This window comes from Procambarus clarkii, chromosome 52 (assembly GCF_040958095.1).
Source record: "Procambarus clarkii isolate CNS0578487 chromosome 52, FALCON_Pclarkii_2.0, whole genome shotgun sequence".
Taxonomy (NCBI): Eukaryota; Metazoa; Arthropoda; class Malacostraca; order Decapoda; family Cambaridae; genus Procambarus; species Procambarus clarkii.
In genome coordinates, this window is record NC_091201.1 from 2,933,884 (window position 1) to 2,956,383 (window position 22,500).

General features: G+C 44.2%; 1 protein-coding gene and 1 non-coding gene across 2 annotated transcripts in view; both read right to left on the bottom strand.

Moving 5' to 3' along the window:
* Positions 1 to 958, bottom strand: part of LOC123763708 (leucine-rich repeats and immunoglobulin-like domains protein 3) — a 203,957-nt gene extending 202,999 nt beyond the window's left edge. The window contains exon 1 of the mRNA XM_045751003.2: positions 547 to 958. Coding sequence (XP_045606959.2) covers positions 547 to 740 — 194 coding nt within the window. The 5' untranslated portion in view covers positions 741 to 958. The remainder of the gene's footprint in view (positions 1 to 546) is intronic.
* Positions 959 to 12,981: 12,023 nt separating this feature from the next.
* LOC123763707 (uncharacterized) overlaps positions 12,982 to 22,500 on the bottom strand; it is a 42,548-nt gene continuing 33,029 nt past the window's right edge. The window contains exon 6 of the transcript XR_011222695.1: positions 12,982 to 20,938. This is a non-coding gene — a transcript (uncharacterized protein). The remainder of the gene's footprint in view (positions 20,939 to 22,500) is intronic.

Below are 22,500 nucleotides of genomic sequence, written 5' to 3' on the forward strand. Positions count from 1 at the left end.
ATATATATATATATATATATATATATATATATATAGTACACATTAGGCTTATATCCAGGTCCCCGCCATCCAAGGGGGAAACCCAACTACAAGCTAACTCCTGTTAGGTGAACAGGTGCATAAGGTAACATGAAACGAGCCCAACCATTTTCCCCGGCTTGGGATTCGAACGCGGAATTCTCGACTGAGAGTCACGAAGGAACCCGCCTGTATTACCGAGATCCTTATAACATATACACTCACAACCAGCGGGGTGGCCCCCGGTGGCCCCCACATAGGGTGGCCCTCCCAGGGTGGCCCTGGTGGCTCTCACACGGGGTAGCCCCTACATGGGGTGGCCCCTGGTGGCCCACACACGGGGTGGCCCTGGTGGCCCACACACGGGGTGGCCCCTGGTGGCCCTCACAGGGTGGCTCCCACACGGGGTGGCCCCCACATAGGGTGGCCCCTGGTGGCCCACACACGGGGTGGCCCTCCCAGGGTGGCCCTGGTGCCAGAGTGCCTCAAGACGCCTTAAGACACAAGAGTAAGACAAGAGGTACTCACAGCTTCTCCACCCAGTCTGGGATGTCTGCTGGTACCGTGGTGATGCCCGTCCTCGAGCAGTCCACTATGGCCCCCAGGCAGCTGCACACGTGGGGGCAGCTGGCGGCGGCGGCCCTGGCCCCACACAGCAGCAGCAGCAGGAGGAGGACCTGCACCATCATGGTCACCCACAACACTCTCTTCTCCGCCGCCATCTTCCCCAAGGACAAGACCAATATGCCCTAAATTACGTAATATTTGGCATAATTGGCCACACTATTCACTCGCAATTGTTTCCCACTCCACTGCACCACCAGTGTCAAGGTAAACTCGTAGACTCTGGCAAGTTTACAGCCAAATTGGTCAAAAACTACACTATGTTAGCGGAGCGACGAGCGACACAACCACTCCCACCCGCGTCATGTCACACACTGAGCCTAATGTGTAGTGAGAAGCCGGTTATGATTGGCCAGCCGCGGCTCCCACACGCACTCTCATTGGTCTCTTCCTTATAAGATCTCTCGCCCCATTGGCCAGATACCGATTAATTATCTTCATTGCATGTTGTGATTTGGAAATCGCCAACATCGTGACTGCGGCCGCCAGATAATTGAGATAAAAGTTGCTTTATTTACAAGTAGAGTGTACATACACCTGCGAGGCACCCAGTATGGCGGTGTTGGCACCCGTGGTGCAGTGTGGCGCCTCTACACCTCATTATCTACACCCTCACACACTCACCTCTACTCTCACTCACTCATTGTTTAGGCCTAAATATTACAGTTCACTTTAAGTGGTCAATAGAGAGCACTGAACCACTCTGGAGTGTGATAGCAGTGAGCCCGACTCCTCACACACACTTCCTTCTGACCTTCACCATATCAGCCCAGCCTCCAATATTGATATTCCTTACACTAAGTGTTTGGGCTAACCTACAAAAACGGTCACGTTTGGTATTAGTGCACCAGTTGACCAATTACACTAAACAAATTACAAAAAAAATAACACAAGACCCTAACCTAACCTCCAGTTGCGGCCATACTACGCCCAGTAGTCCATATATACTCCACTAGGCCTGGGAAATGTTAAGTTTGTTTCTGGCTTTTCTTTTTCGTGGTCTCTGCAGAAATACTAGTACAAACGGTGAACATTGTTGGCTACAACAGTCCACTTTTGTACGTTGGACCAAATAGTTAGTATAAGTAGTACCATTTGAGGTGGGTGGGCTGGTCATGTGACCTGGAGCGAGGGGTCAACACGCCCACATTGTTAGTGGCCTCCACCGTAACAATGGCTCAGATGTGCACTATTAGGCCTACTGCTCTCTACATACCAAACACGATCTGTGCATCAAAACATGGTACAGGAGCCTATTGGTCCGTGGGAGTCACCTCTTGGTAATATCCACCCAAACTCCTTCATATATGTCTCACCTACGCCTGAAACAATCCATCGGTCTCACGTCTGTTATGTTACCCAGAGAGGTAAGGTCATTCTCAGGAGAAAGCCCCAAGCCATTACCACTATAGAGCACTTGGAAGGGATCAGGACAATTACCGCTCCTATGCCAGGTAAGTTCACTATATATGGGCTCGCCATAGCCCGTGCTAGTTTGAACTTGTTCCGAGTAGTTGAATCTATAACAACAACATGGGATGAGACTGGGAGAAAGGAATGGTGCCCAACCACATGGACTGTGGTCGGGGATTGAACGCCGACCTGCATGACCGTCCAGTCAAAGTAGTTGGCCTATATTACCTGGTAAATTGTTCCATAAATCAACTGTTTCCAAACCAGTATTTACCCAGGTCTTTCCTGAATGTAAACTTAGTCAATTTGTATCCCTCGTTTAGAGTTGTATTTTGTGTTGATATAATTAACATTTTTTATTAACAAAATTTTAAATGTATTAAATATTAATTTTGTTTTAAAATTAACATAAAATTTTAATTTTATAATTTAAATATAGTAAATTTTTTTAATTAAATTAAATTTATTTTAAATTAATTTTTTTAATTAAATTTAAAGTAAATTAAATAAATATAGTAAATTTAAATGTAGTTTGGGAGCCGGTCGGCCGAGCGGACAGCACGCTGGACTTGTGATCCTGTGGTCCTGGGTTCGATCCCAGGCGCCGGCGAGAAAAAATGGGCAGAGTATCTTTCACCCTATGCCCCCTGTTACCTAGCAGTAAAATAGGTACCTGGGTGTTAGTCAGCTGTCACGGGCTGCTTCCTGGGGATGGAGGCCTAGTCGAGGACCGGGCCGCGGGGACACTAAAAAGCCCCGAAACCATCTCAAGATAACCTCATGATAACACCTTATTAACATGGTCCTTGTTGTGCCCTACGGTGCCCCGCCAAGAGGAGCAGTTGGTAATGTCTGTCTGTCCATACCAGGTGACGTTAATTGCCGACTAGACAAAAATTGCTGACCCGGTAACTATCATTAACTGACAACTGGGAAGACTCGTCTGGACCGACTGACACGGACGAGAGCCTCGGACGCGGTCCACTTACCTGCACTGTGGCTGTTGCTCTGCCTCTTAGCCGGGGTCTGCGCCGGGTGGTAGGACGTGACAGGATGTGGCAGGCTGTGACAAGCCATGTGTTACGGCCAGCTTGGGCCAGTAAGCGGGTTCTTTCTGTTAATGTGTCTTATAACCTTTTCTTGATCCTACCCCAAGTCGATGGCAAGTTTTCAAGAACTGACTCTGGCAAGTAGTAGTGCAAAGAATAAAGGGGCGGGGGGGGGGGGATAAACAATATGCAATTACACCTTCACCAATATATGTATATATATCATATCTCCAAGTATATAACTACACATATTTACATCACTCAAAAGATCTGCAGTGTTCAAGTCCCGGCAAGTCCACTACGTCCAGGTACACGTCGTCCACACTTAATGGTAATCACCGGCGAGTTCACCTTCCTCAACATGGGCCAGTCCACACACACCGTTTCATCACGATATTCTAACACTCCACAGCCGCTCTCCAGAAACCGCTCTTAGCAGTCCACTGCCAAGAGACCGCTCTTAGCAGTCAGCTGCTAAGCGGTCCACTGCCAAGAGACCGCTCTTAACAGTCTCTGTGGCGTTGGCGTACTGGTAAGACGCTCGCCTGGCGTTCCGCGAGCGCTTTGTCCTGGGTTCGTATCCTGGCCGGGAAGGATTTACTGGATGCAAATCCTTAACTGTAGCCTCTGTTTAACTCTATATTAAAATAGGTACCTGGTTGTTAAACTATTCTTCGCTGGCGTCGTATTCCAGGGACCATAGGATTAAGGACTTGCCCGAAATGCTACTCGTACTAGTGGCTGTACAAGAATGTAAAAACTCTTGTATATATACAAAAATAAAATAAAAACACACTGGCAGAGGGCTTCAGCCACAAGCTGACAGGGGTCTCAAATAATCACATACAGAGGTAGCTAACAACCTGGCAGAAGTCTCTAGCAACACACTAGCAGCACTTCTCAACAGATGCACTACTGTCGTCTAATAACTCTTCTTGGCCCAATCCCGAGTACGTCGGTCCATACAACGCTGCATAAATCCAGCAGCTAACACACTGCTACTACCGACGGCGGTCACTTTGTCCTCTCACAGGACCAAGTCAAGAGTTCTGGACGGCCCAATGTGAACTGCCTTCCTCGGCACAATTGCCTCATTACGTCACCTCTGTGAACATAAAACGTCATTAGCTAGACAGACAGTATACTGGGTGACCATAGGATAACATCCTTTCACCGGGAAATTGAAACTGTAATTGCTTTCACAACCTTTGAAAATTGATAACGTTACGCCACCCACCAGAAGTCATCATCATCGACCTCGCCTTCTACCTGAGGTATGAAACAGGAGCCTTTGAACGACGCCACACCACAGCCAACAGACGTTGGCTGTGTGTTTGCATCGCACCAACTACCTGGAAGTTAGAGTGCAGGTCCATAGATGGTGCCGAAATCATCACTCCCCCACTCCGGCGATGGTGTCGATACCGTAACACCATGGTAGGACATGGCAGGTCATTGTAGGACGTGGCAGGCTGAGGTAGGTCATAATAAGCCATGGCAGGACTTGGCAGGCCATGCAGGCAGGAGTAAGAGAGCTTGTAGCCACAAGCCTGGCACTGCAGCCTGTATGTGCAACCCGTTCTCGCACTTTCTTATAGTCAATATTGACTTATTAAATAAGTGCATATGTGACATACTAATTTATTGTGAATATTTTAGTTTACCTTGAAAAGCTTCATAGAAAACACCGACCTTACCTAACCTTGTTAGTATGTTAAGATAAGCATCTTATTGCTTCGTAATTACAATTATTACTTAACCTATTATAGGTATAGGTTATGTAATAATTGTAATTACGAAGCAATAAGATGCTTATCTTAACATACTAAGAAGGTTAGGTAAGGTCAGTGTTTTCTATGAAGCTTTTCAAGGTAAACTAAAATATTCACAATAAATTAGTATGTCACATATGTACTTATTTAATAAGTCAATATTGACTATAAGAAAGTGCGAGAACGGGTTGCAACGTGTGGGCATATTACACAGCGGTGACGTGCAGGCTGGCCGCTATGAGTGATGCCGGGGGGGGGGGGGGGGGGGTCCCGGGGGAACAAGTACACATCACTGCAAGTCTTGACAACATTTGTCATGACGTGATGTATATACTCGTCATAATGTTATGACGTTATGTGTTATGACGTTATAATGTTATGTTTTCTCAAATATAAATTTTTATTGTATGCGTGGCCCAGCGGTAAAGCGCTCACTTGGCGCTTCACGAACGCTTGGGCCTGGGTTCGTATCCTGGCCGGAGAGGATTACATAAGAACATAAGAACAAAGGTAACTGCAGAAGGCCTATTGGCCCATACGAGGCAGCTCCTTTCTATAACCACCCAATCCCACTCATATACATGTCCAACCCACGCTTGAAACAAACCAGGATTGATTGGACACCAATCCTTTGGGATCGACCGCTGGATGGAATGGACTTTGGCCCGTGTGTATGACCACGGGATGTATACATACTAGAGGAAGTGTTGGCATGTTTTGCTGCGGCTCACTTTGAAGTCAACATTCCCGCGCTCAACACTCCCGCCACATTTTTCATAAATCAAACTTGAACATATTTCTCAGCCTAAGCTGAGCACTATACTACCAAGTTTCAACAGAAATATTAGCAATGTATGAACAATATATAATACCGTGGATATGGTCATCTATAACTTATACACAAATATATCACATTTGCCTGAATCATAAGGGTAGAGGCAGCTCTTTGGACGGCTGCCCTAAGTCACGTGACTGAGGGCACTGCTTGGCGATGATAATAATGGCGCCGTAGAGAAGTCATATACGCACATTATGTCTAAAAAAGATTTAGCACAGCAGAAGTATGAATTAATCTGATATACTTAACGGGAAATTCTTTTATTTTATATTCACCTACGGCGCCATGTTCCCTCTAGTGGGAATATACTCTGAGGCTCCAGCGGGTGGTGGTGTGATGGGGGAGAGGGGAGGGGGGGCACGGTCGCCATGACAACAGGGACGCGGCCCCACCGTCAACACCGTCTGTGGTGACGGTCCCCCGTAACCCCGCGGCGGCCGCGGCGCCCCTACTCCTTACCTAATGTTCAATAATTCACCGCTGCTCTTTAAGTAAACCCGACCCGACCCGACCACACCCAATCCGACCCAACCAGACCCGACCCGACCAGATCCGACCCGACCCGACCCAACCCGACCACACCCAATCCGACCCAACCAGACCCGACCCGGCCAGATCCGACCCGACCAGACCCAACCCAACCCGACCACACCCGACCCAACTGACCCTCAGGGTGGAACTACTGACCCCCAGGGTGGAACTACTGACCCCCATGGTAGAACTACTGACCCCCCAGGGTGGAACTACTTACCCCCCAGGGTGGAACTACTGACCCCCAGGGTGGAACTACTGACCCCCAGGGTGGAACTACTGACCCCCAGGGTGGAACTACTGACCCCCAGGGTGGAACTACTGACCCCCAGGATGGAACTACTGACCCCCCAGGGTGGAACTACTGACCCCCCAGGGTGGAACTACTGACCCCCAGGGTGGAACTACTGACCCCCAGGGTGGAACTACTGACCCCCCAGGGTGGAACTACTGACCCCCAGGGTGGAACCAGATCCGACCCGACCCGACCCAACCCGACCACACCCAATCCGACCCAACCAGACCCGACCCGACCAGATCCGACCCGACCAGACCCAACCCAACCCGACCACACCCGACCCAACTGACCCTCAGGGTGGAACTACTGACCCCCCAGGGTGGAACTACTGACCCCCAGGGTGGAACTACTGACCCCCCAGGGTGGAACTACTGACCCCCCAGGGTGGAACTACTGACCCCCAGGGTGGAACTACTGACCCCCAGGGTGGAACTACTGACCCCCAGGATGGAACTACTGACCCCCAGGGTGGAACTACTGACCCCCCAGGGTGGAACTACTGACCCCCAGGGTGGAACTATTGACCCCCAGGGTGGAACTACTGACCCCCAGGGTGGAACTACTGACCCCCAGGGTGGCACTACTGACCCCCAGGGTGGAACTACTGACCCCCAGGGTGGAACTACTGACCCCCAGGGTGGAACTACTGACCCCCCAGGGTGGAACTACTGACCCCCAGGGTGGAACTACTGACCCCCAGGGTGGGACTACTGACCCCCCAGGGTGGAACTACTGACCCCCAGGGTGGAACTACTGACCCCCAGGGTGGAACTACTGACCCCCAGAGTGGAACTACTGACCCCCCAGGGTGGAACTACTGACTTCCAGGGTGGAACTACTGACCCCCAGGGTGGAACTACTGACCTCCAGGGTGGAACTACTGACCCCCAGGGTGGAACTACTGACCTCCAGGGTGGAACTACTGACCCTCAGGGTGGAACTACTGACCCCCAGGGTGGAACTACTGACCCCCCAGGGTGGAACTACTGACCTCCAGGGTGGAACTACTGACCCCTCCCCCTGTGGCCAGCCTCGCCTGCTTGTGAGGCCAACGTGTCTACACCGGCGTGTCCTGCCCTCTGGTCTTGGACTGGTGCGCCCACGGACCCCATCCCCAGATCTCCAGTGTCAGCTGTTGACACAGATAATAGCTCCAAAGAGCCTCCACTTACGGGGGTCAGAGTCCACCTGGAGCTGCCGTGAGGTACAGACGTGTCGTCTGGCCTCTGCTAGTTTGGGGTGTTTGCCGTTTTCGTCGCCAAGGGGTGTGGGCGTCTTTGCCCCCCCCCCCCCCTGCTGTTGCTGCCTGGCTGCGTGTTGACGTGGCGAGCTTGACATGGGTAGCCCCCTTCCTCCTGTTAAGCGCGTGAACTCCGTGGGCCTGGAGTTCACTGGTCGTGAACCAGTGAACTCCAGGCCGCATATTCAGCTGGTCGTGCTGGATATGCGGATATAGCAACAGCCTGGTGGACCAAACTCTCACAAGTCAAGCCTGGCCTCGGGCCGGGCTTGGGGAGTAGAAGAACTCCCAGAACCCCATCAACCAGGTATCAACCAGGTATAGAAATGGCTATGTGCGACATGCTCCGTATCCCTGTGATGGCCATTTACGGTATTGAGCTTGTAACTGCCCACCGGGTTGTTATCAAGTTCGTGAAGGAGGAGGAGTATCGTGACTTCCTCCGTCGTTACGAAGAGCGTTCGTTGCCGTTGCCGGGTGGTGCCGGCTCTGTGTCCATCTCGGACCGTAGTGGTGCCCTGACTTATGTCAGTGTGCATGGGGCGCCCCTGGAGTTTCCCGAGGACCTTCTCCGACGTTACTTTCAGCAGTTTGGAGCGGTCGTCAGTGTGCGGGTGAACACGCTCTCCTCAGGGAGGTATGCAGGTAGGCGGACGAACATTCGCACCTTGGGGATGCACCTGCGGTCGGATATTCCATCTTCGGTCCGGCTTCTGGGGTACTACGTCCGGGTGTACTATGCCCGGCAACCTCGTACCTGTTTCCGGTGTGGCCTGTTGGGGCATCAGGCTGCCGGGTGCGATGCGGCTCAGGTTGCTCCAGTCAACTTGTTCCGGGAAGAGGATTTCCCGCCGCTCCTTCTGGACGAGGACTCCAGGGGTGAGGAGGTGAACGTCCCGTTAGTTGCTGAGGCTCCCCCAGCGTCGCCCGACGTTCCCCAGGTTGTCGCCGACACTCCTCCGGATGATGCGGTGCCATCGGATGTTACTCCTGCTCCTGTCACTGGCCCTGCTGCTCCCTGCGAGGCATCGCCGTCTGCTCACCCGTCTTCAGCTGCTGCGCCTGGCCCTGCATCCTCGCCTCGGGTCCCGGCTGTGCTGGGTGCTGGGGTGGCTGTGGGGCCCCCTGATGTGTGTGGTCCAGTTCCCCCTGTGGGAGAGGCTGCTGCCGTTCTGCGGCGGGCGTCCGTTCGTCCGGCTAGTGATGCCCGTGTTTCTGGGACCGCTTCCGGCTCTGACGATCTCAGGCCGGTGCCCAAACGTTCCAGGCGTACGTCGTCTGCCTGGGCCGATGTTGGGGAATTTAGTGACTGTGGGTCTTCGGGTGTGGATGGAGTGGTTCCGGATGCGTCGCTGGCTCCGCAGTTAGTGGTGGCGGAAGTCCATGTGCCTGCTGACGATGGTGTCTGTGTCTCGGATGTGCCTGCTGTTCCTTCTCCACCGGAGGCCTCTCCGCGGTGGAGCGTGGTGGCCTCCGCTGTCAGGGATGAAGGGGATGAAGGGGTTGGGCGTGGCCTGGTGGTAACCTTGCGAAAGGATGTGCGCAGCTCGGTTTCCCGGCAGTCGTCCGGTGGTGTGCCCGTGGACGCTGGTGCCCCTGTGGTGGTGCCTTCTGTCCGGCTCCCTCCTCTGAGGAAGTAAGTTTTGGGCTTGGGGACGTGTTACCGGAGTCTGTGATGCCGTTGGGTCACTGGTTGCAGATTGCTGCGTTACCGATCTGTGAGGAGGCGCTGGCATTTCAGGATGGGGCAGTTCCATTGGTGTGGGAGCGTGTGCCGATCACTCAGGTCAGGAGTGATACCATTTGGGTACCCTGTTTGCGGGTGTTTGTTGCCGATGTCCTGGATGATATGGCGTCCCCGGTGGATGGTCAGGGCCCTTGGCAGTGGTTGCGCTGGGAGGCGTTCCATGTACGGTTCCCTCGGAACGTGTTTCCGAGCAAGTATGTCAGGTGATTTTCTACTATTGTGCTTACTCTTGTACTGTGTGCCCTTCTGGCTGTTTGTTTGCCATCTGGTAGTTTGTGCCCGTGCCTCTCCCTTGTTTGTGGCGAGGCGGGTGGTTTGGTGTGTGTGCTATTCTTCATGTATTTGTTTTTGTTGTTACCGTGCCCTATGTGTTTTCTTTTATGCTTATGTGTTGTGATTGTCTTTTATTTTATTTTGTTTGTTATTGGCTTGTTGTGTGATATGCTTTCTTATTGTATTTCATTTTGTTCATACTGTTGTGCTTTGTTGTCGGTCCTTTCAGGCCGGCGCTTCTGTCTGTTTTGTTTCATACTGCTACATTGTTTTATATTGTTTCTATGTTCTTGGTTTGCTTGCGTTGCTTGCTTGTTTGTGCCTGTTTTCTGTTTTGTATCTTTTTGTGTTTTTATCCTGCATTTTCTGTAACCTTTCCAGTTTTGGTAAATTGTTGTTCTGTCGGTCCTTCTGGCCGGCGGTTTCTTGTTTTCTATTGTTATGTTTCAATTTGTTGTTTTATTGTATTTTAACCCGCATGCTTGCATGTAAAAATAAAAAAATAAAAAAAACTTACGGGGGTCACCATGGCCCGTGCTACATGGAAATTGTATTCCAGTAGCTGAATCTAATTTAAACAACTATCGGGAGTTAACCAACTATTGTGGGTTGCCTCCTAGTCCAGTTCGGTGGTTGGCCTTACACCCGGTACCTCTGTTCACCTAGCAGCCTTCCTGTGCCCTATAACGGGATGTATACAGTAGGCGTGCGTGCGTGCGTGCGTGCGTGTGTGTGTGTGTGTGTCTGTGTGTGTCTGTGTGTGTGTCTGTGTGTGTGTCTGTGTGTGTGTGTGTCTGTGTGTGTGTCTGTGTGTGTGTCTGTGTGTGTGTCTGTGTGTGTGTCTGTGTGTGTGTGTGTGTGTGTGTGTGTGTGTGTGTGTGTGTCTGTGTGTGTGTGTGTGTCTGTGTGTGTGTGTGTGTGTGTGTGTGTGTGTGTGTGTGTGTGTGTGTGTCTGTGTGTGTGTGTGTGTGTCTGTGTGTGTGTCTGTGTGTGTGTCTGTCTGTGTCTGTCTGTCTGTCTGTCCGTCTGTCCGTCTGTCCGTCCGTCCGTCCGTCCGTCCCCCTACAACACAAGTGGTAACTTTCCTCAAGATGCTAGAGTTAGCATTAACTTCTCAGCCGTTTATACTATTTACTAATTAGTGAAATTGCCATAATTTAGTGAAGATTTGACAGGGATAATATATTTCTTAATACTGTACTCATGCGTACTTTTCGGGCTATTCATGCCCGTGCCACCTCTTGGGTGGCTTATCTTATAGGTATTGAGTTAAAGGGCCGCTGGTTGCTCAGTGAGGATGTACTCTTGTCGTTACTACTTACATTAGTGCTATATTAATTTGTCGTAGTTCCTTTGGCATTAATTCCTGTCTACTGGAATAGTTAATTACTGCCACTTGATGAAGTAACTCTTATGTTACACTATTTCTGCCCCTGCGTTGTTCCCATACACGTGTAGTGATCTGTTAAGTGAGTAAGCAAGCAGTAAGATCATTCCCAACTCCTTTTTTTAACTATAGGCAAGTTTATTCTTACTACAGACATGTCAAGACGGGATGACCTAGCAAGTATGAGACCTAACCTCTCCTAACACTCCTAGGCCTTATAATACGCTGTACATGTGTCCTATGCAAGCAATATTAAAGTTTGGTTTTCAGCTTTATTTTATCCCAGCCTCTAAAAAGTTATTACAAAAAGTGGGTTGCGGTGGTCCATCACTACATACTACAACATTACTTTCTACGACATAGCTATTATACGCTGTGTCATATCAAGAGCTCGGGCAGGAAATGTGGCAGCGGAGCCTCAGCCACTTGCATGGTGACGAGAACATATAGTCCACTCCGTATATCTTAGGCCATATTTAAACACATTTGAATTCTGGCCACCAAAATATAGAATGAACAAATTCTTTAGAAAACGCAGTAAAGGATGGCGAAGATAATTTCGAGAATTAGAAACCTACTTCAAGAAGATAAATTAAACATGGCAAAGAATAAGTGAGGATATGATTAAATACAGTACTGCACTGCATATTAATGGATGAAAGGCTTAATGATGAATTATTAACAAGATGGTTAATAATAATGTGCTAAATATATCAACAAATTTTAAAAAACTAATACAAATGAGAAAGGTATTATCAAAGGAAGGGCAATTAGCAAAGGGAAGCGCCAAGCCATTACGACTATATAGCACTTGGAAGGGTCAGGATAAGGATGTGGGATGGGACGGATCGGGAGAGAGGAATGGTGCCCAAACACTTGGACGGTCGGGGATTGAACACTGACCTGCATGAAGCGAGACCACGTTTTATTAGCCATTGGTAAGTATGTTTAGAAATAGGACTGTTAACTAAAGCAGATTAAGAGTAGCAATTAATATATGTCAGATTAAAAACACAAGTCATAAAAATAGTAATAGGATCTTGTCGAGTATAAGAGGAGTGTTCTCACATCAACCGATAGGCTTCTGCTGTTTCTATTATTTTGTATTAACATTTTAGATGTTGAGCCCCAAGAGAAGTACGAGGCCAAAACAGGTACCGCAGTCACAGAGTTAACAAAACTTTAATAAAATGTCTAAAATAATATTGACCATACGTCATATATACATGTTGCCTTCATATATACATACTATATTCCATTAGCTTTCTGAAGCACAAGTTTAAATGGTTCTATTATGTACATTAACATTGGTGCAAGCTCTAGGTGATGAGCTATGAACCACTGAGTGATGCTACAACAACCATACTAACGGTAGGAAGCCAATTATGCCTTACATTTTGACATCTTTATTACTCACATGGACTGATTCACTAAGACCAAGCCCTGGAAACATTGGGTTATGCACGGATACCATCCAGTTTTTTTTTTTACCGTGTTTAAGACAAAAATATGGTCTAGTTGAATGACAGGACACCATTCAGGAAAGGATTAAAGACAAAAAGACTTAACTGATTACAATACTTCTGTTAAGTCAGAGGATGATGATACGAGACAAAGTAATCGGGAAGCGTGTGGAACAAAAACGACATTACATGCAGCACCAATAATGAGAACCTCAACAACTGTCTTCTGCTCGTCACTCATCACGCACCAACACATTCCTGAAAGGCTTAATAAAACAAGTTTTCAAAATAACTTGAATATTTTGTAAAGTTTCAGTGAAGCATAGAATAAAGTCGGTTATTTTTATTGTCAAATTAAAGCAAAACATTTGTGATACATGGCAATACTTTTAATACTAAAACAAGTCTCCCAAACCGCTGGCCAACCACTGTAGTTTTAGCACAAGTTTCTCAATTTTAAAACAACCTGGCATGGGAGACCAATACAAAATCTGCCCATCTCTTACCCAAGAAAGAGATGGTTTCAAATTATTTAAAACCATTCCACATTGAAATCTTTATTTCAGCTATGATGCTCTGATGAAACACTTGCTTTTTTAGTTCGTGATGTCTTGGTTCACACTTTCATAAATACTGTAACTATTAAATTCTATTTAATTTGACTTCACTATCCAAACATACTTCGCATTGGAGCACAGTTTCTCACATTCCCATTAGGCGTGTAGTTTATTATATCCAACACTGTCATCAACATTCACAATATATAATCCTTCTAACATGTTAATTCCACACCAACAACCTTGTGTATTGGTGGTGACCAAACCCAAAAATCTGTAGCTCAAGCTGCATCCAATTTACAAAAGCCAGCTTCATTGTTTCCATTGAGGCATGTGCTTAGTTGTGGTGGATAGTTTACTGAAGCAACAATATTTTTCACTGCCTTCCATCTCATAACTAGCAACTTAAACACAACATGCCTTATTAAACACTGAACTTGCACAATGTTTAATATAACTTTAAACCAGTGCAACATGCCTTATCTTATAAATATTAATAATATAAATGTTGAGATTATCAGGTATCACATCTAGTCGAGAATTTATAGTCAAGTGTGAAAATCTGCATCAACTTTAAATTTCACACATTATATCACATTTAGATACAGTATATAGGATCGTTTCGACTTTAGAACACCAAAAGTGTAAGATTAGAAAGAAGCATGTCTGCATGTACAGTACTCGTACAACAAACACTGAAAGGTAATAACATTTTAATATTTCAATTTAAAAAAAAAAATAAACACTCCTTTTAACACAGCTCATCAATTTAACTATAAAAATCTATAATATATTAACGATCCTACATCTATTTAAATGCTACTTAACAAAAAAATATTCTTGATCTACTATAAACACACAAGTTGTAATGACTATTTCAACTATATACAAGCCTTGACGATGGAAAGGTACGAACACTGAAGTTCTCCATTTATCTAATAAAAAATATTGCCACAAATATACAAAAGTAGGGAAGCTATGGATAGTAGTGAACGGGTGACCATTACAGAGATTAGAAAGGAATCCATCACAAATCACAAACTGGTTCAAAATATAGTAGACCCACATAAGTAATTATGAGCAGAAGGTGTCAAGCCAGGTAGATCAAAGTCAATTAAAGTTCTTCGTTGTAAAGAAAAAGGAAATGGCATTAAAGATAGAGAATGCCATAGAAGAGGAAAAGAACTCGGTGAAAGTTGTAGATACAGTTAAAAGCTTCACAATGAGAATGTAAGTTCATTACAGCAGGAGGTGTGAGAAGTAAAAGGTCCACTACCTAAAGTGAGTAATAGGGACATAAATAGCAAAAATGCTCAGAAATGCTCAAAATTAAAGGATGACATTGAAAGTAGGGTGTAGTCATTAAATGTGGTGGTATTACGAAGGGGCTATTCACTTTGGAGAAGACATACAAAATAGGAGAAGTGAATGAGTTGCAGTACCAGTGAAAGAACATGTATGCATTTAAGAATTAATCTTACCAGAAAACCTATTTAACAGGTATCCAGTACTAATGGTTCAAATCATTAGGAAAAGAAATAAAAATTAAACAAGTTAAATTTTCAAACGGGAACACCATGCACTTTGAATTTAAATTACTTTTTATGATATACAATGATATTTTAGAGATGGTTGGTAGATTTGATCTTGATGTGTGTGGACTTAAATATGGTGTTTGATAAAGTGCCCATCAGGAGAGTGCTCTGGAAGGTGGCACACATCACAACACCACAAAAATTTACCACTTGGGAACAAAAATATTCTATCAAGATGTATGCAATGATTAAAAACAATAAATTTTAAAACTGGAGAAATGTTACTGGCAGGATCCCACAAGCCTTGGTATTAGGCACTAGTGAAGTCCATACAATATTTATACGATTTACCTGGAGTGGCAATGTTTTACCCACTCGATTTCAGAGTGGGGAAAAATGAAGCACCATGCCCTTCAAAAAGAACTAGAAAAAGTAATTGCATGGAGTAACACACAATATAAGGCCAAAATTGTGTGGAATGGGCACAACAAGGCCAAATTTAGTTTACAAGTTAAGCAAAAATACAAACTTAGTAGTGAAAAAGACACTTAAGGGCAACCTCAAGGATCACACATCAAGGAGAAGCCTATGTTACTTTGATCATTTCAGAATAGCCTTCAAATACAGTAATGAAGAAATTATTAAACCGTTTGATGTCCATACTTTAACAAAGGTGTAGACATTCTACATCTAGTAGAATGTTAGTTCTACTAACATTCTACTAGACTAATAGTAGAATGTAATAGTTTGAGACAAAATAGCGTAAGAGCTTCGAGGAAAGTTTTTAAGCACCAGATCAAAAGTTGAAGCAAAAGAAAAAAAAGGGGCATTCTATAGTTGTTAACAGTAGTAATAGTAGTACTAACTGTAGAATGTATTTTTTCTTTTTCTTTTGTTATAGAGTATGAAAGATTCTTGAAACTCGTAACACTGAGAAGAAAAGGACAAATACATATACAAAACAAAGGCATAAAAAAATTATACTGTACTGCAGAGGTAAATGGATGGAATAAATTAATGGAGAGGGTACTGTTGGCCAACACCATTGAAATCTATTGAACACTACATGATGACATGAAAAAGGGACAACAAGCCTAGCTCCACCTGTAACTTTCCCTGGGTAATTACAACCTTAATAAAGATTTAATTGTCTCTTGAAAATCTAAATCTTTTGTGTAACATAAGTCCCATTAATGGAACATGATACAACTACAATAATTTAAAAGTATTAAATAAGACTATAGTTCCATATGATTATTAGACATTCTTTAAAATTTTATCTTTTATTAACTTGAAATTTTATATCAATACAATCATTAAAGGAAACTTAATTCACACATAATTTCATCTTTAGAGAATAAGTATTGAAAATTGCTTTCATTACACAACCTGCGACATCAGAACGTCGCTATTACAACGAATCTTTTCTTCCATGGTTTCGTTTACACATTAACATGTCAATACAAAAATAATATAGCTACATTCTAACATTGACTAATTTAGATATTACTTGTATAAACAAACAAAAAGTCTAAAGACATAGGTGATAAAGTGGGAACAAGTCGGCAATACTGAATTACTGTACATACAGTGTATGTGAACGTAGACATTAACACAGAGGCAGTGTAAACACGCCAATACTTGCATGCCTGTTATTATGCAGCATCATGTTTGGCATGCATACTGCATGTACTCACTTGTGCACACAGAAGTGTGGAGTATACACTAGTACATCAAACTGCATTTAATGTATTTAGAATAATGCATGCGTATATTAGCGTGTAAAGGTATTTATGAGAACAATAAATGGCAGTAATATTTCATACAGGTTTTATCCCATAGCTACAGTTGCAATGATTACATTTAACATTAACAAGGTAACACTTAACACTTATCCTCAAATTAAAATCCTGTTGCAATCACACAACTGCAGAGGAACTTTCCATAAAGTAATCTAACCCGTATATTATTTTAACAAATGTGAAAATTGTTAAATAAATAAAAAAAATTAAATGTGAAATTGGAGAAAAGCTGTTACTTAAGATGCTACAAAACAAATTTTTCATTACCTCGTGCCTTTAACAAAGATCTTGTATTATCCTTGAATAAACAAGAACTTTATATAATCATACAAACTTACAGGAGATAATACTTGCATCTCTAGTACAAAGATGTGACTGAGGAAGTCACATCTGGGAGGACAGTAAATCTAAGTTAGGAGGGTAACCATTGAAAACTTTCAAGATCTGAGTAAACACATACTGTACTGTACCACATATCTAGTGAGTCCTATAAGGTTTATGAACTACACTACCTAATTCTAAAGTTGACCCCATTTGTTGTAAATCTTGAGCGTGCTTACGTCAAGGGGTAGACAATTGTGGCCAATGTGGAAATGGGTACATTACAAATGCAAGACTTATTAAATAATGTGGCAAATTGAAAAATAGACAAGTTAATGATGCAAAAATTAAATAAAACATTTTTGGGAAGGCAGGGGGGGGGAAAGATAGATCAGAAAACTGTTAAGTCCTATTGATAGGCTTTGCTATGTTTTAAGCAACAATTCATTACAAGGGAAAACAAAATTAAATGAAAATCTGAGATTAATGCAACACAAACTTCTCTGGATTGATAACAAAAAATCCTTAATTTTCTTAGATATGAAGATATGCAAAATCTTGGGGATATACTAATCATACAGAGGATCGGTGAGCAGAATGAACGTCTCAGTTTCCGAAAGACGTCTTCTACATTCAACACATTTCATTACCCAATTCCTCTTTTAACATGACAGCCAAATGATTGCACATTTAATACCCTAAACTGCAAGGGTCAAAACATTTGCTAAAACATCCTATGCATTGGCTCGACCAGTGTTAAAGAATGCAAAATGTTACGAGTAAGACTTCAGTCCACAGTGAACCGGGAAAGTGTATCAAACAAGGTGATCTGTGAAATACCTCTATTTACATAATACAGAAAATACATAAAAGAAAATAGTTTCCAATTTTGTCTAATACAGTATTACAAAATTCTAACATCAATATAAGTGATATTCTAAAGTTGAGAAATTCATATTTGTGCAGCGACTGATGGTGAGGAATGCAAGAAGTGTCACGACTACGGTGAGTGGAAAGCTTTGCAAGAGCGATCCTACTGAATTGTGATGTACATAGCATAATGCTCACTAGCAACATTTTCCTCTTAAATCAAGGCTATACTATTGAAAATGTCATAATTCCTTACACTTCTAACCTAGCAAACTATTCTTTGCACACATTAACAAAATATATGGTTACTGTACAATAATATAAGATATGAAACAGACATAGTATTTCAAGATGGAGAGTCAAGTTAATTTACTGATATTGTTAAAGTAAAAAATAAAGTTGCTTAGAGAGCTTATTCTGTAATAAAATTATAAAATGGATGGAAAAAAAAGGCAGCAACTTTGAAGGCATGCAGGAAAAATATGTCAAACAGAACAGAGAAGGTTTAAAGTAAAAAAAACAAAACTAAAATCATTAGCAATCATGGCCCAAGTGCAGGTCCTCAACACTGGGTAACCCTGCAGCACCGTGCAACAATGATCACCACCACGTGCTGGACCTCAACACTGGGTAACCCTGCAGCACCGTGCAACAATGATCACCACCACGTGCTGGTCCTCAACACTGGGTAACCCCGCAGCACCGTGCAACAGTGATCACCACCAAGTGCAGGTCCTCAACACTGGGTAACCCTGCAGCACCGTGCAACAATGATCACCACCACGTGCTGGTCCTCAACACTGGGTAACCCCGCAGCACCGTGCAACAGTGATCACCACCACGTGCAGGTCCTCAACACTGGGTAACCCCGCAGCACCGTGCAACAGTGATCACCACCACGTGCTGGTCCTCAACACTGGGTAACCCCGCAGCACCGTGCAACAGTGATCACCACCACGTGCAGGTCCTCAACACTGGGTAACCCCGCAGCACCGTGCAACACTGATCACCACCACGTGCAGGTCCTCAACACTGGGTAACCCCGCAGCACCGTGCAACAGTGATCACCACCACGTGCAGGTCCTCAACACTGGGTAACCCCGCAGCACCGTGCAACAATGATCACCACCACGTGCAGGTCCTCAACACTGGGTAATCCCGCAGCACCGTGCAACACTGATCACCACCACGTGCTGGACCTCAACACTGGGTAATCCCGCAGCACCGTGCAACAATGATCACCACCACGTGCAAGTCCTCAACACTGGGTAATCCCGCAGCACCGTGCAACACTGATCACCACCACGTGCTGGTCCTCAACACTGGGTAACCCCGCAGCACCGTGCAACAATGATCACCACCACGTGCAGGTCCTCAACACTGGGTAACCCCGCAGCACCGTGCAACACTGATCACCACCACGTGCTGGACCTCAACACTGGGTAATCCCGCAGCACCGTGCAACAATGATCACCACCACGTGCAGGTCCTCAACACTGGGTAATCCCGCAGCACCGTGCAACAATGATCACCACCACGTGCTGGACCTCAACACTGGGTAATCCCGCAGCACCGTGCAACAATGATCACCACCACGTGCTGGACCTCAACACTGGGTAATCCCGCAGCACCGTGCAACAATGATCACCACCACGTGCTGGACCTCAACACTGGGTAATCCCGCAGCACCGTGCAACAGTGATCACCACCACGTGCTGGACCTCAACACTGGGTAATCCCGCAGCACCGTGCAACACTGATCACCACCATGTGCTGGTCCTCAACACTGGGTAACCCCGCAGCACCGTGCAACACTGATCACCACCACGTGCTGGTCCTCAACACAGGGTAACCCCGCAGCACCGTGCAACAATGATCACCACCATGTGCTGGTCCTCAACACTGGGTAACCCCACACATGCAATGATGATCACCACCAAGAGCACAACTTCATTCTATACACACTTAATACATTTTTGTCTAAGCTTTAAAATATATTATTGGCATGCAGCCCACAGTAGTGATTAAATAATGTTTCCACCATAAGATACATAATACAAACAAGTAATGGGAAATTCAGTGTGTCCCAGAATTAGCTATCTATTTCTATGAAATTTTATGAATAAAAAAAAAAAAACTCATGTTTATCATGTTTTGTGTTATAAATGTAAATATTTATAAATTATTATTATTTTGAGAGAGAACGCTAATAATGAATGCACAACAACACACCTTTATTGTGACATCCCGTATCAAAGGATTGCGATAACGAAATCAGAGAAAAATTTACAACAAAATTTCAAGAACCATTCGTACAGAAACTGATTCGTAAACTTGAAATTTAAATGAAGTGGATTAGTGCAAAATGTGTTTCACAACACTAAGGTTAAATCTGAAAGGGATTCAGATGAAGCACATGTTGAAAGTTCTCTATAAAGTTTTGACATATCTATAAAGCTATCCGTTTTACATTCAAATTAGGTAATATTAAATTATGTAGGTTTTAATAATATTCGTCCAATATCATAGAAATAGATAGCCAATTCAGGGACACCCTGTACAGTACATATATTACAAGGTATATTCCATAATATATCAACTTCATTTACATGTTGCTGATTCATAGCTAATTTATAAAAATAGTTGCACTGATACCTCTCAACTGTTATTCTCAATTCTAGATACTGTACTAATTTACAAAAAACTAAATGATACTCCGACTGATATTAACGTATGAAAGTATTAAACTTTTCACACACCCGCCCTCCCCCACTGAAAAAAAAATGTTGAACAGTTTAACCATGCAATAATATTGAACAGTTTTGAGAACACATTTAGTTCCAGCTCATATTTACCCACATTAATACAAAAAATCAATAACAGCCTGAATGTTTACACAGCATTATCATTTGCATTTTCAGATCTTTTATATATGCACAATGTCGACACAAATAAAAAGGTCTTTAAAACACTTGCTTCCGTTAAAGTGATATGTAGCTAAAGTTCGTGGGAGAACCACACGTCGATACATGCATAAAAACAGTCCATCACAAAATTCTTTAAATTTACATGAACTAGCCAATAGCAGATGGTGCAGTTGACGAGTTGCGAGTATGTGCATCAGTGTAAAGATGGTCAACATTACTGGTAGTTGGGGTTGTATGCCAACTGCTTCTCAGAGTAGGCTGGAGGCTGGTCAGCTGTAGGAAGATGAGAATGTAATACTGAAACTGTCATAATAAGAGTATTTGTCTTTGTAATTTACTTCTATAAATGATAGTCTTATTTAAATAAGTAAAATGCATTAAAATAGTTTAAAATTACACTCAACACTTTTGGTGGGCGGCCAAGCACCCATAGGTCAGCCGTGCATTTCCTGTGAGCGCACAGCCACACTAAAATGTTTACACACACAAATTGATGTTATCAAATTGAGAAGAGTATACGCATTAGGTTGAGGGCGTGCCAATTGGTGCTAGCTCACGGGTAACGGTTGGCTGACTTTAGGCTTTGCTGTTGGGGGTCGCACCGGGCTTTTGGACCTTATATTCATACACCTCTGTAGGGAATTCTATTGTAAACCCATTGATACCAAAAGGAACGACGTAGATCGAGAATTAAGGGGAGAAACTGAAACGAGTATACATATTTCAGTGTCGCTGCACGCTCACCTGAAGTCTGCGGAGCTCATGCACAGAGCGCAAAAGTGTTAAGTCACCACTTGGACTTCAGCCAACAAGGTTCCCTGCACGTGATTGAAAGATACCCAGGGCTTATTATTAGGCCATGTCAATTTCGAAGATAAGAAATAACCATATTTATCAACCTATTTAGTAGTATAACCAATATTTTGTAGTTTATTGCCATTATCCATACCAGGTGTGATAGGTTACGTACGTATACCCCCAAACTTGTGAATTGGATACCACCCAGCGGGATAAATTAATAAAATACAGTCCACTTTATGAATATACAGTTAATTTTGAATTAATTATATTAAATTATATTATTATTAATAATTTAATAATACGCAAGTAAATTCCTGCTGGGAAAATTTCCCACAAGTACCAAAACAATCTGGCCATGTTGAATGTGGATAATGGTCAACAGGTGAAAAATATATTCAAGTGTAGGACGAGAGGAAAGGTGGGAGGACATGTCGAGTGTGAGACGTGGAGAACGTAAGATAACATGGCTTGGGAGATGTTAAGTGACAAGGTTGGGCAGATGCTCTTTATGAGGAGGGCGGGAATGTGCTTGTACGATCTTCAGAATGATTAAATGTGACAAATTTAGCCAGTCAAGCCATTCTTTCATATTTTGAAGGCTAAAGTGAGAATGATCGTATGGAAGAGGAAAGCCATTAGCCAGGCAAAATTTGAGTGTCGATGGTGTTTGGGGAAGGTACAAGCAAATGCAATGTGAAACAAAGAAATGGTAGGGTAGCTTATCCTGAAAATCAAGAATTTTCCTAAGGAAATGAACATTATCAAGCCATGTGTGAATAGTGATGGCTAAGAACTCCTACGCACAAGAGTCTACCTCCACGTACAAGTGCGATTGTCAAGAATGGCTTCCTTCCCAAACACCAGGGAGCTATTATGGGATTGTTTTGTAGGCTTCCCTGGAAACAAATCAAAACTGCCCATTTTGGGAATAGGACAATAGTAGTAATGGGTTTCAGTTTGGCATTTCATCCCAGACCCCTAGAGCTTGCACTCGTTCCATTTTATTAGTGAGGTTGAAAGACTGGTGGCAGGCG